Raw genomic sequence first — 18,768 nt, forward strand, 5'->3', positions numbered from 1 at the left:
ATTTGACCAGAAAAAAATGTTAACTACAGATTATGTGGAAAGAGAAGGTGAGAAAAGAGTACAATACGATTTAAATCGCTTTAGGTATATGTCACAGAAGCATGCACCAAAATATTAAGAGGATTGTTTGCGGCTGGTGGTGGCGAGCTTTCTTTTTCTTTAAAGTTGACTGATTTAGTAAATAAAAATGCAAAACAATTATTCGTTATGTATCTGAAATTCCAACTTAATTCGACTCCCCAATATTATCTGGAAATCCTACTTTAGTGATTTCCAATTTCTTCCAAATTGACTTCAATAAGCATGCATTGCTTTTGAACTTAGGCGAAAAATGTAAAACTAGAAAATGTAAGCTACGATGAGGCTGTGTAATTCGTAACCATGATTACCATTTCTTCTTTAAAGCTGAAGTCTGCAAGTCGTAACTCATTATTTACCCTCTAAGGTAACTTAAGGGATAAATTATTAGCAGCCATAACATGACGTGGTGCTGTGGAATGAATCAGACCTGGTTTGAAGGCAGAGCTCATCTGCTTCGGGGCTAAATACCCTTAGGCAGGACAGTTAACATCTCCTGGTCTAAATTTACTTCTCTTTTAAATGGGAAAAAAGAACCTGCCTTACTGGTTGTAGTGAGGTTCATGCAACGGGAACGCGCTTTGTGAACCCTAAAGCACTATGTCAGTCTTTACAGTTTATGAGCAATAGCAAAATCCTAGGATTGTGGCATCTTGGGGGGCCGCTCTCCAACGGCGAGAGTAAACGAGTCTTTCCTGGAACCCCGAAGGTTTCGCAGGGCCCCAGGACTCTTCCTACGTCTCTCAGCGGGGTTCTCAACAGAGATAAATCTGCCGGAGGAGTTTCCGGTTGGCTCTGCGCCCCGCCCCTCTCCCAAAATCCACGCTGGTTGAATTCTGAAATCCGCCGGGCTCTAGGACCACATGGGATGATCCGCCGCTTGGCAGCTGCCCGGCTCTACCGGGCTGTAAATTCCATCGTTGCAGCGTCATTGGCTTGAGAGCTGCCTGAAGGACAGCAGCAACAGCCAATGGGAGGCCGCTATTCCCAGGCGGCCGCGTTATAAGAGCCAGTCAGGCCCTCATTTGTGCTTAACTCTTTAAAGGTAGGTTCGTGACCCGTGAGAAAGTAGTTGGTGGTAAATGTGCCACGTCTTCTAAGAAGGGGGAGTCTTGAACTTGCCTGAAGCCGTTGTCCCTAAGCCTTGAACTACGCTCTTAAATCTGTGAAGTCAAGGGCCCTTTCGCTGCTTTTGTAGGGACTTCTTTTCTGCTTCAGCAACATGAGGCTTTTCTTGGGGAACGCGGTCTTGACTCTGTTCGTCTCTTCTTTGATTGGGGCTTTGATCCCTGAACCAGAAGTGAAAATTGAAGTTCTCCAGAAGCCATTCATCTGCCATCGAAAGACCAAAGGAGGGGATTTGATGTTGGTCCACTATGAAGGCTACTTAGAAAAGGACGGCTCTTTATTTCACTCCACGTAAGTAATTATGCCCCGCAGGTAAAATAGTAATTAAGAATCCACTCACTTATGCCAGCTCTCCAGCAGGAAAGGTGGCTTGTATTTTACCTCTTTTACAAAGCCGAAATATCTTGTTTCCTTCTTTGGAAAAGGAAATTGTTTAAAGCCAGTTTTATATAGCGAGCGAGGCCTTTGAAGTTCTTGTTGGAAACATGTGGTCTGGAAAAGGCTGTTAATTTTTTTTATTATAAAAATTAGAACTAGAATCTTTGAAATACTGCAGAAATATATCTGGGTGTATAATTGGGCAATAAGTAGAAAAAGCCCAAAAGAATTCTCATATCTCAAACTCCATTTCTTAGAGAAAATGACTTGATTCCATTTTTAATGTGTAGGTGATGTTCACCTAAAACTTTTCACAGCGACTTTAAAAGCAAACTACACAATCACTTATTTGCCTGTTGAAGGATATACTAATGCCGTTTCACTGACCTACTACTTTTGTTCTGACATGATATTTTGGTCAAGGCACAGGACCATGATTTCAGTCATTTGCTTCTTTCTAGAGAGTCAGACTTCATTGATGAGATGGGTGTGGTTTTGGAAGTTTAGGTGAAGGATTTTCAGGTGGTTACACTATCATTTCTGTTCTATAAACGAAGAAATTGGAACATGGAAATGGTTTACAGCCTAATGATTTTCAATTAGGCATCGGTTCCATTCATTCCATTATGAAAGTACTTAGTGAGCATTTCCTTGATGTTAAGCCATGTTCTGGGTGCTAGGGAGATTCAGAAATTTTGGCTTCTAATCATCTTCATCTATTCATTAATCTGTCCATCTATCTAACTCTTATTGAATGGTCACAAGTCAGGTCCTGGAGACGCAAAGATCGCTAGAAGCAGGTTCTTGTCCTCTAACAGTACACCATCTACAGGCGGGAGAAAGACAAGTAAATAATGTAATGATATACGGTACAGAATATTCAAAGTGCTAGCAAAGCGTAACTGGGCTCCATGGGGTGGGGAAAGGGAAAGACTTCCCAGAGACCATAATTGAAATGAGCCTTGGAAGACGGGTGGAGGTTTCCAGGGGGAAAGTAGGGAAGGATGTTGTAGGTAGAGGGAATAACATGAATTAAAACAGTGAATTTTCATAACCCATCCTCCACCTAGTTTTCTAATAAACTGCCTTTACTGGGCATTCAGACCTGGTCTGTCTTGAGGGTTGGGGAAATGAATGGGGCTCTTCTCTGAACTGTTAGCCCTGGGAAAAAATTCCAGAAAAATGACTTGCCTTAGAATTCTCAACAGCCCTTTCTTCTTGTCAACTAGGTGAGTGCCACAGCGGACATTAAATGATGTGATTTGTGTTTTGAAAATTCAGTTACATTGTTATTTTTAGTCTGATCTCTTTTACACTCAGCCTGACTTCTTTCAGATCTCTGAACCAAAAACCTGTGCTGACTTTGGTGGTAGCCATGGAATATTATTTAGCAGTTTGCTACTAAGTTCTAATACCTGATGAGGGGACTGTTATCATGCAGCCTCCATGGAAATGGTCAGAAGCTGCTAATTGTAAACATCATGAAGAAATACCACCAAATGGGCCGGGCGCGGTGGCTCACACCTGTAATCTCAGCACTTTGGGAGGCCGAGGCGGGCGGATCGTGAGGTCAGGAGTTCGAGACCATCCTGGCCAACATGGTGAAACCCCATCTCTACTAAAAATACAAAAATTAGCTGGGCGTGGTGGCACACATATGTTGTCCCAGCTACTCAGGAGGCCGAGGCAGGAGAATCGCTTGAACCCGGGAGGCGGAGGCTACAGTGAGCCGAGATTGTGCCACTGCACTCCAGCCTGGGCAACAGAGTGAGACTCCGCTCTGAAGGAAAAGAAATACCATCAAATGACCAGTTTGTAAGCACGTTTGCCATCTCTAGAACCATAGCCTATGGGATAAATTGCTTAGCCCTAAGAAGAGCTATGCTAAAATTGTAGTCAGTGATGAGTAGTAAAATGTTTCCTGCTTCTTTTTTCATTTCTAGCCTTCCCAAATTTTCTATAGTTGGCATTTTGTTTTTGTTCATTGGGCAAAATTACAGGAAAAAAATGGCATTACCCAGATTTAGTAACCATGGTACTTATGAAGCCTAGTACAGTGACTTCTTCTTCTCACCTAAAAGATATCCTTGAATAGAATATTTTCCTTATTGCACTGAAAGGGAGCTAAGTAGGGATCAGGCATTACTCAGCCCTCAAGCCTCCCTGTATGTAGTTCGGCAGGTTGGTTTTCTAGGCTAGACTCTCTTCAGCTCATGAGCCAGGACATCCTATTTCCCTCCTCCCCAGTTGATATGGTTCGGCTGTGGCCCCATCCAATTCTCATCTTAAATTGTAGCTCCCATAATCCCCATATGTTGTGGGTGGGATGATGTGGGAGGTAATTGAATCATGAGGGCAGGTTTTTCCCATGCTGTTCTCCTTGTGATAGTCTCACGAGATCTGATGGTTTTATAAAAGGCAGTTACTCTGCACACGCATTCTTGCCTGCTACCATGTAAGATGTGCCTTTGCTCCTCCTTTGCCTTCTGCCATGATTGTGAGACCTCCCCAGCCATGTGGAACTGCGAGTCCATTAAACCTCCTTTTCTTTATAAGTTACCCAGTCTCGAATATTTCTTCATAGCAGTATGAAAATGGACTAATACACCAGTCCTTGAGGGGCTACTCTTCCAGACTTTCCTATATAGCCCCACTGTAGACCCCTGAGGAGGAAACTGGGCTAGGGTCTGAGTGGGGATTTAGGGATGAAAAGCAGCCTTTTCTACCCATCAGAGCCATCAGCAGGCCATAGCTAAGAAAAATTTGTAGGCAGGATATAAGACACTGTGCTTCTCACTCTCCATATCTGTGTGCATATGGACCCACATATGTTGGCAGTAAATTCTCCTTAGCCTTTCAATCTCCTTCCCAAACTCAGCCATTTTTCCATTATTTTCTCCCTGTTCTGCAACCTAGTGGCCTTCCTGGGACAACATAACTTTGTGGTTAAGACCTTGAACTTTGGAGTTAGGTTTAAAGACTGGAACACTTAACCTATGTTTCCTCATCTGTACAATGGGGTAGTAATGGTACTTACATTATAGGCCTCTTGTAAGGGTTAAGAGGCAAAAAATAAAATAAAATTTAGAATAATTCCTGGTATATGACAAATGTTCAAGTGGTTGTTAATTGTTTTTATTATTTCCTCTTTCTTAAGCCCAGTCAAGTATGTGAAATTTGCATCAAGAAAGATGGGCAGTGAATTGAATTCCTATAAACTTGACTTGGAGTTGTGTGTGTGTGTGTGTGTGTGTGCAAATACAGAATAGCTGTATTTATTACTTTTTAAACTAATAAACTTTACCACTTACTGGTGGGAAAATGCACTAAAGAAATTTTTTTAGAGTTAATAAGCAGTTCTAATGTGTTTTCTTTCTATCATAGTCACAAACATAACAATGGTCAGCCCATTTGGTTTACCCTGGGCATCCTGGAGGCTCTCAAAGGTTGGGACCAGGGCTTGAAAGGAATGTGTGTAGGAGAGAAGAGAAAGCTCATCATTCCTCCTGCTCTGGGCTATGGAAAAGAAGGAAAAGGTAATCGTATTGTTTTTCTTACTATAGCATTAGAGTTGTTCTCTGGATTAGGAGACAGAAGTTAGAGTCACTACAACTTTTTTTTTCCCTAGAAGTTAATAGGGGCTATGTATTCCTTTAGCAACTGTAATATGTCTTGATTATCAATTGAAATGGCTAGTTTAAGGCCGTAATGTCTAAATGGGCAACTATGCTAACAATAAAAAAAGAGGTCTGATAATACTGTTCACCAATATGGTGGGTTGTTTTAATTGTGATAAAATATACATAAAATTTTTCCTTTGAACCATTTTTAAGTACATAGTTCAGTGGCATTAAATACATTCACATTATCATGGAACCATCACCACTATCCATCTTCAGAATGTTCTTATCTTCCCAAACTGAAACTCACCAATTTACTTTTAACAATGCAGAAAGAAAGATCCCTTAACGTAAGTGTTTGGATGAGTTGAACATGTGAAATATAGATTATTAAAGTATTGAATGCATTTTAGATGTGGGTTATATATGGGTTGTACTTCACAAATATTAACTCTCCCACAGCAAGCTGGGAGTTCTTTTCATTCCCATTTTAAAATTTATTTATAAAGCTTTTAACGATGTATTTTTTAAAAATCATAGAGTGACATGAAATGAATTTAATTCTCCCGGTGTCACAAAGCAGAAGCAAGCTGGCTAGCTGGTCCGGACAGCTTTTGTGCTAGTTTTTCAGGGCAGACACATATACTGCTGTTCAAGTGAGAACCCCTGCAACTTTCCAAAGAGCTGCTTTGTGATATATATCAAGAGGTCTGGGCCAGGCATGGTGGCTCACACCTGTAATCCCAGCACTTTGGGAGGCCAAGGAGGGTGGATCACTTGAGGTCAGGAGTTTGAGACCAACCTGCCCAACATGGTGAAACCCTGTCTCTACTAAAAATACAAAATGAGCTGAACGTGGTGGCGTGTGCCTATAATCCCAGTTACTTAGGAGGCTGAGGCAGGAGAATTGCTTGAACATGGGAGGCAGAGGTTGCAATGAGCCAAGAATGTGCCACTGTACTCCAGCCTGGGGGACAGAGCCAGATTCCGTCTCAAAAAAAGAGGTCTGAAGATGTCTATGTGCATTTATTCTATAATTCCTTCAAACCTAAGGGAGTTAATTAGATATCAGGAAAAAAATTTGTGAACAGGGATGTCCATAATTGTATTGTTTCTAAGCAAAAAATTGGAACTGTCCTAAGTGGTATATTGATAAGAATTTAGCTAAATAAAATATGGCCCAGTTATTTAAAATGGCATTTCCAAAGAGTTTAAAAATTATATCTGAAATATGTGACATACAGTGTTATATATAAAAGTAGAAAATAAAGCTATAGTATCTATGATAGTAAATATAGGAAAAAGTACATATACATAGAAAGTTAATCATAAGGAAATAAATAAGAATGTTAAAAATGGACTGTGATACTAGGAATCATATTTATTTCTGGTTTTATCATCCAAGTACATGCTCTACAATGAGCATGTATTACTTATGTAATGAAGAAAAAAAGTTTAAGTAGTCATCAGAGCCAGACAGACAACCACTCTGATATAGTATAAATATAGACTTTATAGCATCCTGAAGTCTAAGGTTAACGACTGACAAAAGTGAGGAGTCAGGATTCACAGCCCGTTTCCTGAGAAGGAAAACAGATGCCATATGGCAAGCATTATGTATTCCAAAATATACAAATTTATACAAATCTTGTTCATAGGATAAGATTTACTAACCAAATTCAATTCTCCTTTTAGTTATAATCCTCTTTAGAGAAGAAAACCAAGTATCTAGAAAATTTTTTCTGATGCTAAGAATTTTTTCATTTTATCTTTATTGTCTTACCTTTAATATTTATATACAGTAGTCCCCCTTTACCTGTGGTTTCACTTTCTACAGTTTTAGTTACCTGTGGTCAACTGCAGTCTGAAAATATTAAGGTATTTTGAGAATGAGAGATCACATTCACATAACTTTTATTATGATATGTTGTTGTAATTGTTCTATTTTATTATTTTTAATCTGTTACTATGACTATTTTATAAATTAAACTTTATCACAGATATGCATGTATAGGAAAAAGGATTGTATATATGGGGTTTGGTACTATCCACGGTTTCAGGCATCCAGTGAGATTCTTGGGACGTACCCCAGTGGGGACTACTGTACGTTGTATTAGTCCATTACTCTTTCTCATACTATATTTAACTCAAGTTTACTTCACAATAAGTAGAGATCTAAATTTGAGTCATTTCCTTCAAACTGAATGCCATGAAACTAATTTTTCTAATCTGTATTTAACACTAATTTTGTAGTCTTTTAGTACATGCTTGCATGCCTCTTTTGGAAAGATACCAGTTTAATCAACAACCTAGCGCATGTCGCATCTCTGTCTAGATCTCAAATGGTAAGCTTCAGCACACTTTATAAGTCTTCTCTTTGGAATTTATGAATGTTCTTTCATGGAAATATGTGGGATGGGGGGAGGATGACTAAGAAATATTTAACATGTTTACACAGACCTGTATGTTAAATATAGTTATAAGGAAACAAGTTTGAGAAAAACAATTGTCCATACTCCACAGATGGGTGTTTTTGTTTGTTTGTTTGTTTGAGGTTCCTGGGATTTTAACAAAGCTCTTTTCACTTTTAAAGATTTTTAATCTCCCTTCTCAGAAATTCATTTTAATTTCTCCCCTCCCATGAAATGTCTTCAACATATATATAATGTTCTGTATCAGAGGTAGTGTTTCCTAACTTTCTGAAATTGTTAAACCTTCCTGCATTATTTGTAAAGCCTGTGAGAAAATTATACCTCAATAACATGTATTGAGAGTTTACTATTTGCCAAGCTTAATGCTAAGTATTTTGCATGGATTTTTCTCCCTTTATCCTCCCAACAGACTCTTGAGGTAGGAAATTTATTATCTGCATTTTATAGATGTGGAAATTGAGGCTTAGAGATGGGCAAATGTAAACTTCAGTCTCAGACAGTGTGACACCAGAGCTCACTCAATTATATGGGTAGAAATGCCTTCCAGTGGTAGAAATGGCAATACTATACGTATTTCTAGGTCAGGACTTTCTGACCAAAAAGTTAGTTTATTACTTGTAATATACTTCACTCCGAATTATCTAAAACCCTTTAAGTCCTTCTTGACGTATAATATGTAATATATTTATTATATTAGAAATGTAATACCCAAGCCATTAGGTACATCTCTGTGTATGTATAAGCATTGTGTGTGTATTTACATTTTAATTGCTAAGCCAAAGATAGAATGCTTTTGCTCTGCTAGTTTATATTATTTCTTCTTTTACTCTATTCTATTTGAGTAAAATATAATAGACATAATTTTCATCGTATATGACAATCTTAGGAAGGCTCTTTAATTCAGTGAAAAAAATACTTTGTCCATTACCATAAATTTTCTATTATTAAAACTTTTGGCTCTTTTAAAACTTTCTGCCTTCTTTCTTCATGTCAGGTAAAATTCCCCCAGAAAGTACACTGATATTTAATATTGATCTCCTGGAGATTCGAAATGGACCAAGATCCCATGAATCATTCCAAGAAATGGATCTTAATGATGACTGGAAGCTCTCTAAAGATGAGGTGACCTTTCCTTCTTCCTACTCCTCTTTCTACTTTTCTTTGGTTGTTTGGGGTTTTGTTTTGTTTTGTTTTTGTAACTCACTTTTTAAATAAATATGTGTATATTTAAAATTTACTTTTATTTAGGTAACATTTATTTATAAGTTTTCTTAAAATACTGATGCTTTGAAAGTGGACTTTTTCATAGTAAATCATTGTTTTGGAGAGAAATATATTAAGACTTAAAAAGCACCATTCAATCTTTTCCTTTTTTCTTCCCAATGCTTAGGGTTCACTGTATCTTATCCTTACCCTTGGGTCTTTGAAAGAACCATTTTGCTAAGACAGTTTCCATCTGGCGTTACTGTATAAGAAGCTAGCTGTCCTGAGAAATATCTCATGTGGACAGTTTCTGTTAAAACTGTAGACTGGCTGTTAAATACTTCTTGTAGTGTTTTCCTAGTGATTAACAGCAAGCAACTTACATGCTCAGTTTTGTTCAGGTTACCCCAGAGAAAAGAGACCCCAGCCTGGGTTTTACACAGCAGGGCTCCAGCCCCATCAAAGTCTGAGCCTTTGGGTAAAGAGAAAGGAAGAATAGGCTTCTCCTTATAATTTGGCCATTGCTACATATACCTGTCTTAGTCTGGCTGCTATGGGGAAAGAAGTGGAGGGAGATATTTATCCCTGTTTTTTATCTATTCACACTCCATTCTGTCCTGACTGGTCAGATATCAAGTCCCTTTCTATGCTTTGATCAAATTCATTCTAATGGCCAGGAAATGATTAAGTCTTGAATAAGCCAAATTGCTATGAACCAGGGGTTCATGATCCACAGCCACTAAATTTATAACACCTCATAGTGTTACCAGTCATATGCCTTTTTCTTCCATCCAAGATAAATTTTAATTTCCTTTCATTAATTAATTTTGAATATGTAACACAGTCACATGGTTCAAAACAAAAAGATATTTATTTATTTATTTATTTATTTCCTGAGATGGAGTCTTGCTCTGTTACCCAGGCTAGAGTGCAGTGGCAAAATCTTGGCTCACTGCAACCTCTGCCTCCCGTGTTCAAGCAATTCTCCTGCCTCAGCCTGCCAAGTAGCTGCACCACCACGCCTGGCTAATTTTTGTATTTTTAGCAGAGATGGGGTTTCACCAGGTTGGCCAGGCTGGTCTTGAACTCCTGACCTCGTGATCCACCCACCTCGGCCTTCCAAAGTGCTGGGATTATAGACATGAACCACCGTGCCCAGCAGAAAGATATTTATTTAAAAGTCTTGGCTGGGCGAGGTGGCTCACACTTGTAATCCTAGCACTTTGGAAGGCTGAGGCAGGAAGATTGCTTGAGGCCAAGACTTCAAGACCAACCTGGCCAACATAAGAAGACCTTGTCTCTATTGTTTACTTTTTTTTTTTTTTTTTTTTAAGACAGAGTCTCGCTCTGTTGCCAGGCTGGATTGCAGTGGTGCGATCTCGGCTCACTGCAACCTCCACCTCCCGGGTTCAAGCGATTCTCCTGCCTCGCCTCCCAGGTAGCTGGGACTACAGGTGCATGCCACCACACCCAGCTAATTGTCGTATTAGTAGAGATGGGGTTTCACCATGTTGGCCAGGATGGTCTCGAGCTCCTGACCTTGTGATCCTCCTGCCTCAGCCTCCCAAAGTGCTGGGATTACAGGCGTGAGCTACCGCACCTGGCCTATTATTTACATATTTTTAAAAGTCTTTCTCCTACCCACATCCTCTTCTATTCTCTTATCCCCACATCCAGTTTTATTAATTACTTTTTTCTTTCTTTCTGTTTTTTGTTGTTTTTTTTTTTTTTTGTAGAGATGAGGTCTTGCTATGTACAGGCATGCACCACTGCACCCAGCTCACTTTTATTAGTTTCTAATATATCCTTCCAGTGTTTCTTTCTGCAAATCCAAATACATACCTTATTTCCCCCTTTCTTACACAAAAGGTAGCAAACTATACATACTGTTTTGTCATTTTGCTTTATTCACACAATATATCCTAGAAATACATTCTACATTAATCCATAGAGTTTCATCATCTCTCCCCCACCCCTTTTTTTAACAACTGCATTAAATCACTTTAACTTAAAAATAAATATATATGTGTACTTCTTGGAAGCTGGGGGAGAGAGGATTTGAAATTGCTGGTCTAAACAGAAGGAAGAGAGGTGATATAATTAAAACTGAAAGTATAGGCTGATTTGCATTGTGGTGAATCTTGGGGGAAATTTAAAACAATATTTATATTTTTAAATATCTGAATGAAATGAAAATGGAGGCCGGGCATAGTGGCTCACACCTGTAATCCCAGCACTTTGGGAGGCCGAGGCAGGCAGATCTTCTGAGGTCAGAAGTTTGAGCCCAGCCTGGCCAACATGGTGAAACTCTGTCTCTAATAAAAATATAAAAATTAGCCAGGCATGGTGGCAGGTGCCTGTAATCCCAGCTACTAGGGAGGCTGAGGCAGGTGAATCACTTGAACCTGGGAGTTGGAGGTTGCAGTGGGCCGAGATCGTGCCACTGTACTCCAGCCTGCGTGACAGGGCGAGACTCCATTTCCAAAATAAAAAAAGAAAAGAAAAACAAATGAAAATGGAAAATTATAGTCTAGGCACTTATCAGGCCTGACTTTCTGAGATTGGAAGGTTGTGGTTAGACTCAATCAGTGTGGCATGATCATAACCAAACCCAGAAGACCCACTACTTGCAGACATTTATTCAAGTCAAAGATGCCACTATTTAATCTAGTTTTAAGAGAAGTGTCCATGGGGTACAGTGGCTCATGCTTCTAATCCCAGCACTTTGGGAGGCTGAGGGAGTTAGACTGATTGAGCCCAGGAGTTCAAGACCAGCCTGGGCAACATGGCAAAACCCCATCTCTACAAAAAAATATAAAAGTTAGCCAGATGTAGTAGCGCATGCCTGTAGTCCCAGGTACCTGTGAGGCTGAGGTAAGAGGATTGCTTGAGCCCGGGAGGCAGAGGTTGCAGTGAGCTGAGATGGTGCCACTGTACTACAGCCTGGGTGACAGAGCAAGATTCTGTCTTAAAAAAAAAAAAAAAAAAAAAAAAAGAGAAATGCCTAGAATTTAGATTCAGATTAAGAACAAGTAGTATGCTCTCACTGGGTATTTTCCAATAATATAAGCCCTATATGAGGATTGTATACATGACATAAGCTTTATCTTTGCCTTTGAGCAATATATATATAGAGAGAGCTATACTTTTTTTTTTTTTTTTTTTTTTTTTACAGAATCTCACTCTGTTGCCCAGGCTGGAGTGCAGCAGTGCAATCTTGATTCACTGCAACTTCCACCTCCCGGGTTCAAGTGATTCAACTGCCTTAGCCTCCTGAGTAGCTGGGATCACAGACGCATGCCACCATGCCTGGCTAACTTTTTTTTGTATTTTTAGTGGAGATGGGGTTTCATTATGTTGGCCAGGCTGATCTCCAACTCCTGACCTCAAGTGATCTTCCCACTTGGGCCTCCCAAAGTGCCAGGATAACAGGCGTGAGCCACCACACCTGGCCCTGCCTTTGAGCACCACTGCACCCAGCTCACTTTTATTAGTTTCTAATATATCCTTCCAGTGTTTCTTTCTGCAAATCCAAATACATACCTTATTTCCCCCTTTCTTACACAAAAGGGGGAAATAAACTGCTCCATTGTAGCAGTTAAGCAACAGTTTTTTTTTAAGGGAAAAAGTTTATTATTTTTTAATTATCATTAGAACTATGTCATAAAATCGCTGTTTAGAAGTTATTATATTTAGTTAAATGAACTAAATATAACAGTCCATGTCTGTGATATTGATTGGCTCAATGTGGGTATCTTATGAATCCAAGTTATTAATGGGATCTGTTATTTTATAGGTTAAAGCATATTTAAAGAAGGAGTTTGAAAAACATGGTGCGGTGGTGAATGAAAGTCATCATGATGCTTTGGTGGAGGATATTTTTGATAAAGAAGATGAAGACAAAGATGGGTTTATATCTGCCAGAGAATTTACATATAAACATGATGAGTTATAGAGATACATCTACCTATTTAATATAGCACTCATCTTTCAAGAGAGGGCAGTCATCTTCAAAGAACATTTTATTTTTAAACAATGTTCTTTCTTGCTTTATTTTTTATTTTTATATATTTTTTCTGACCCCTATTTAAAGAACCCCTTAGGGTTTCTAAGTACCTATTTCTTTCTGGTAAGTTATTGGGAAGAAAAAGCTAATTGGTCTTTGAATAGAGGACTTCTGGACAATTTTTCACTTTCACAGATATGAAGCTTTGTTTTACTTTCTTTCTCACTTATAAATTTAAAATGCTGCAACTGGGAACATACCACGACATGAGACCAGGTTATAGCACAAATTAGCACCCTATATTTCTGCTTCCCTCTATTTTCTCCAAGTTAGAGGTCAACATTTGAAAAGCCTTTTGCAATAGCCCAAGGCTTGCTATTTTCATGTTATAATGAAATAGTTTATGTGTAACTGGCTCTGAGTCTCTGCTTGAGGACCAGAGGAAAATGGTTGTTGGACTTGACTTGTTAACGGCTACTGCTTTACTAAGGAGATGTGCAATGCTGAAGTTAGAAACAAGGTTAATAGCCAGGCACGGTGGCTCACGCCTGTAATCCCAGCACTTTGGGAGGCTGAGGCAGGCGGATCACCTGAGGTTGGGAGGTCGAGACCAGCCTGATCAACATGGAGAAACCCTGTCTCTACTAAAAATACAAAATTAGCCAGGCGTGGTGATGCATGCCTGTAATCCCAGCTACTCAGGAAGGCTGAGGCAGCAGAATCACTTGAACCCGGAGGCAGGCGGAGGTTGCGGTGAGCCGAAATCACCTCCAGCCTGGACACTCTGTCTCGAAAAAAAGAAAAGAAACACAGTTAATAACATATAAATATGTACGCATTGAGACATGCTACCTAGGACTTAAGCTGATGAAGCTTGGCTCCTAGTGATTGGTGGCCTATTATGATAAATAGGACAAATCATTTATGTGTGAGTTTCTTTGTAATAAAATGTATCAATATGTGATAGATGAGGTAGAAAGTTAAATTTATATTCCATGTTTACTTCTTAAGGCTAGGGGAATATCCTTCCTGGTTCTTTAATGGGTAGTCTATAGTATATTATACTATAACATTGTATCATAAGATAAAGTAGTAAACCAGTCTACATTTTCCCATTTCTGTCTCATCAAAAACTGAAGTGGTCTGGGCGTGGTGGCTCATGCCTGTAATCCCAGCACTTTGGGGGCCAAGGAGGGTGGATCACTTGAGATCAGGAGTTCGAGACCAGCCTGGCCAACATGGTGAAACCCCGTCTCTACTAAAAATACAAAAATTAGCCAGGCGTGGTGGTGCACACCTGTAGTCCCAGCTACTCGGGAGGCTGAGACAGGAGATTTGCTTGAACCCGGGAGGCAGAGGTTGCAGTGAGCCATGATTGTGCCGCTGCACTCTAGCCTGGGTGACAGAGCAAGACTCCATCTCAAAAAAAAAAAAAAAAGAAGTGGACCTACAGCAGCTACTACTGATTAAATACCTATCCTGGATTTAAAAAAAGAAAAAAAAATTATAATTTTATTTTAAATTGGCTTTTATCTTTAATTCTTTTTTTTAAAGTGATCAAATCTTCGTTTTCTAAGAATAGCCCTTTATAAGTGTACAAAATGATATTAAGTGCATTATTATCTTTGATTTTCATGGCTCTGAGTCATAAAATAAGCTGGTGGATCTCACTGTACCTAATTTATAGATAAGGAAATTGTCATTCAAAAAGATTGACTGTTATGCCCAGGGTCAGCACTAACCTGTAGAACCAGTATTCAGTCCCCAAGTTCAGTGTCTTCTACTGCCCTCTACTAATGAAAAAGTGAAAATTTCCCTTGGGCCTAACTCTGTCTTCAGTTTGCTGTTCCGTTGTTTATCTTTGAGTCTTCATTCTCTGAAGATGGCTTTCTGCCTGTTTCTGGTACATCAGAATTCTCACTATGATGGAGAAATGGCTCCAGTTTCATAGCATAATCTTGCAGTTAGCTCTGAATTGCCTCAAAAACCCTGAACAATGTGAGGTTCCAGATGTGTTTTACTTCTTTCATTCGTATTTACCCCCATTTGTTGTTTAAAAAGAATTATGAACAATTATTACATCATATGTAGACCACTTTCACTGATTATATATTGACATTTTCCTCAGTAAAACAAAAAGTTCTTAACAAGACTATACTGTAACACCTTTCTCCAACAAAATCAGCTGTATGTTGAAAACTATTAAGTCATTGCTAATGTTTTAAGCCATAATACAGAGAGCCTTATACTCTATGATGGGAGAAGGGAAAGTAGTTTGTCCTATGGTGCTACTCTGTATAAACATTACTGATACTATCTATAGTAGGGCAAGAAAGGTAACAAGAGTTCTGATTATTCAGGCAGCATTTTTAAAAACCTGTGAATTTGTATCAGTTCTCATCTAAACATTTGGACACAAGTATAAAATGAAAACATATGCACAAGTTATGGTTTTTAAGTTATCTGCTTTTTTTTTGGTTTCACTGTACCTTTGCACTCTTCTATTAGTGGGAATAATCAGACATGAACTGTGACTTCACATGTACAGTCATACCTCGCTTAATGATGGAGATGCACTCTGAGAAATGTCTAATTAGGTTATTTCATCGTTGTGGGAACATCATAGAGTGTACTTACACAAACCTAGATAGTGTAGCCTGCTACACATGCAGGATATGTATATAGCCTATTGCTCCTAGGCTACAGCATGTTGCTGTTCTGAATCTTGTAGGCAATTGTAACACAATGGCAAGCGTCTGTTTATCCAAACATATCTAAACACAGAAAAGATACTATAACAATAACAATATGGTATAAAAGATTTTGTAAAAAATCTGGTCAGGTGCAGTGGTTCACGCCTGTAATCCTAGCACTTTGGGAGGCTGAGGCAGGTGGATTGCTTGAGCCCAGAAGCTCAAGACCAGCCTGGGCAACATGGCAAAATCCCGTCTCTACTAAAAGTATAAAAACTGAGGTTGGAGGATCACCTGAGCCTGGCACGGTCAAGGCTGCAGTGAGCCATGAGCATACCACTGTACTCCAGCCTGGGTGACAGAGTGACTCCCCATCTAAAAAAAAAAAAAAATTATATATATATGGTATACTTGTATAGGGCACTTACTAACGGAGCTTACAGGACTGAAAGTTGCTCTGGATGAGTCGGTGAGTGAATGTAAAGGCCTAGGACATTACTGTACACTACTGTAGACTTTATAAACACTTTACACTTAGGTGACACTAAATTTATAAAAAATGTTTTTCTTCTGGTTGGGCATGGTGCCTCATGCCCATAATCCCAGCATTATGGGAGGCCGAGGTGGGTGGATCACTCAAGGTCATGAGTTTGGGACCAGCCAGGCCAACATGGCTAAACCCCATCTCTACTAAAAATACAATAATTAGCCAGGTGTGGTGGCATATGTGTGTAGTCCCAGCTAACTGAGAGGCTGAGGCAGGAGAATTGCTTGAATCCAGGAGGTGGAGGTTGCAGTGAGCCAAGATCGAACCACTGCACTCTAGCCTGGGTGACAGAGGAGCAAGACTCTGTCTCAAAAAAAAAAATTCGATGATTTTTATAGAAATAATAAAAAGCTAACCTTAGCTTACTGTAAATTTTCTAGTTTAAAATATTTAAAAACAATTTTTGGACTCGTCTAGTAATAACGTAGCTTAAAACACACATTGTACAGCTGTACAAAAATATTTTCTTTATATCCTTATTATATAAGCTTTTATCTATTTAAATTTTGAATTTTTAAACTTTTTGGTCAAAAACCAAGACAAACTCACTAGCCTGGGCCTATGCAGGGTCAGGATCAAGACATCCCTAGCAGGTGACAGGAATTTTTCAACTTCATTATAATCTGTGGGGCCACCATCATATATATATGGTACATTGACCAAAACATGTGGTGCCATGACTATATAATTTGCGTCAATACTGCTCCATGTGCCATATTTAAATTTACATGACTATATTGTGATATTCTTTTCAAAATAAAGTTTATCTGGGAGATAACTGATTTTGTGAAAAATTCTTCAACACCAATTTCCTCAGCAGTTGTATTGATTTTCTTACCTGTTATTCTAAATTTTATACCAAAAGTGAGGAAAATGGACAGGTAGTGGAAGGAGAGGGGTACAGCGACACTTTGATCATGCCTCTGATTATCTGCTCTGTATAGGTATATTTGTAAGAAAAGCTGTGGTTTGATTTAAATTGTTTTGAAATATGCATTAAGTCTTGACCTTTAGCATGATAGTTAACAGTTAATTCTTGGCACTGAAGAAAGTGTTTTTGGTTTTTTGAGGGGGAGGAGGGAGGGTGATGGTTATTATCGCTGTTGTTTTGGTTTAGGGTTTTATCGTGTGTAGCAGTTGGACACTGATTTATGCCTACTGCGTAAATCAGTGCTATAAAATACCCTCTGTGATTAAACGAAATGTGGGGTTGCCATGAAAATAATGAGAAACAATGATTTCTGATTCAGATGAAGAATCTGGCCATTTGGATCTTTCCTTGCGGAAATGAATTTGTAGTTTTTATTTTATTAATGATATGTGGGATATTGCTTATATTTCTTTTCTATTTTTTTTCTTTTGTTGTTGTTGAGATGGAGTTTCGCTCTTGTTGCCCAGGCTGGAGTCCAGTGGCGCTATCTCGGCTGACCACAACCTCTGCCCCCTGGGTTCAGGCAATTCTCCTGCCTCAGCCTCCCCAGTAGCTAGGATTACAGGCATGCGCCACCACACCCGGCTAATTTTTATTATTATTATTATTTTTTTTTTTTAGAAGAGACAGGGTTTCTCCATGTTGATCAGGCTGGTCTTGAACGCCTGACCTCAGGTAATCCACCTGCCTCAGCCTCCCAAAGTGCTGGGATTACAGGCGTGAGGGACCACGCCCGGCCTATTGCTTGTATTTCTAATGCTACGTAGAGGTCAGCATGCTATCTCTCCCCATTGAACTGTGTATATATGGGTGATTTCTCAGTGTTTGGACATTGCAAGAGGAGAAAAAGGAATTTGGTGGCATGTTATGGGAAAATATATTCTCTTACCTTTTTATTAAAAAGGTAAATTATACGCTGAGTGTGGTGGCTCATGCCTGTACTCCCAGCACTTTGGGACGCTGAGGTGGGGGGGATCACTTGAGGTCAGGTGTTCGAGACCAACCTGGTCAACATGGTGAAACCCTGTCTCTACCAAAAATGCAAAAATTAGCCAGGCATGGTGGTGCACGTATGTAATCCCAGCTACTAGGGAGGCTGAAGCAGGAGAATCACTTGAACCTGGGAGGTGGAGGTTGAAGTGAGCCAATATTGTGCTACTACATTCCAGCCTGAGTGACAGAGCAAGACTCCATCTCAAAAAAAAAAAAAAGAATTATAGCACTATCGGATGCAGGGAGAAACTAAAAACTAAAAAAGTAAATTAGCATTATAATAACCCTGGGAAAATAAAAAAGAATTTCTTTTCCAGAGATGCAGAGCACTTGGACATAAGAATTTTTGTTTTTTGTTTCTTGCCCATTTTACCTTAAATTGAAATCTAAGATGTCAAAATGATTATAAACGTATATGCCCATTTAAAAGCATTACTATGCATTACTATTATAATATTTCTAGTACTTCTGTGTTTTGATATACTTAGCATTCTTTTTTTTTTTTTTGGAGACGGAGTCTCGCTCTGTCGCCCAGGATCTCGGCTCACTGCAAGCTCCACCTCCTGGGTTCACGCCATTATCCTGCCTCAGCCTCCCCAGCAGCTGGGGCTACAGGCACCTGCCACCACGCCTGGCTAATTTTTTTATGTTTTTAGTAGAGCTGGGGTTTCACCGTGTTAGCCAGGATGGTCTTGATCTCCTGACCTCGTGATCCACCCACCTTGGCCTCCCAAAGTGCTGGGATTACAGGTGTGAGCC

The 18,768-nt window shown here is 39.3% G+C and overlaps 1 protein-coding gene across 1 annotated transcript; it reads left to right on the forward strand.

The window, feature by feature from the left end:
* The first annotated feature begins 34 nt into the window (after positions 1-34).
* On the forward strand, positions 35-18,230 carry FKBP14 (FKBP prolyl isomerase 14). The gene is made up of 4 exons (XM_055293541.2): positions 35-1,497; positions 4,969-5,120; positions 8,631-8,758; positions 12,636-18,230. The coding sequence occupies exons 1-4, from the start codon at positions 1,301-1,303 to the stop codon at positions 12,792-12,794; spliced, it is 636 nt and encodes a 211-aa protein (XP_055149516.1). The 5' UTR covers positions 35-1,300; the 3' UTR covers positions 12,795-18,230.
* The last annotated feature ends 538 nt before the right edge of the window (positions 18,231-18,768 follow it).

Source organism: Symphalangus syndactylus, chromosome 9 (assembly GCF_028878055.3).
Source record: "Symphalangus syndactylus isolate Jambi chromosome 9, NHGRI_mSymSyn1-v2.1_pri, whole genome shotgun sequence".
NCBI classification, from domain to species: Eukaryota; Metazoa; Chordata; class Mammalia; order Primates; family Hylobatidae; genus Symphalangus; species Symphalangus syndactylus.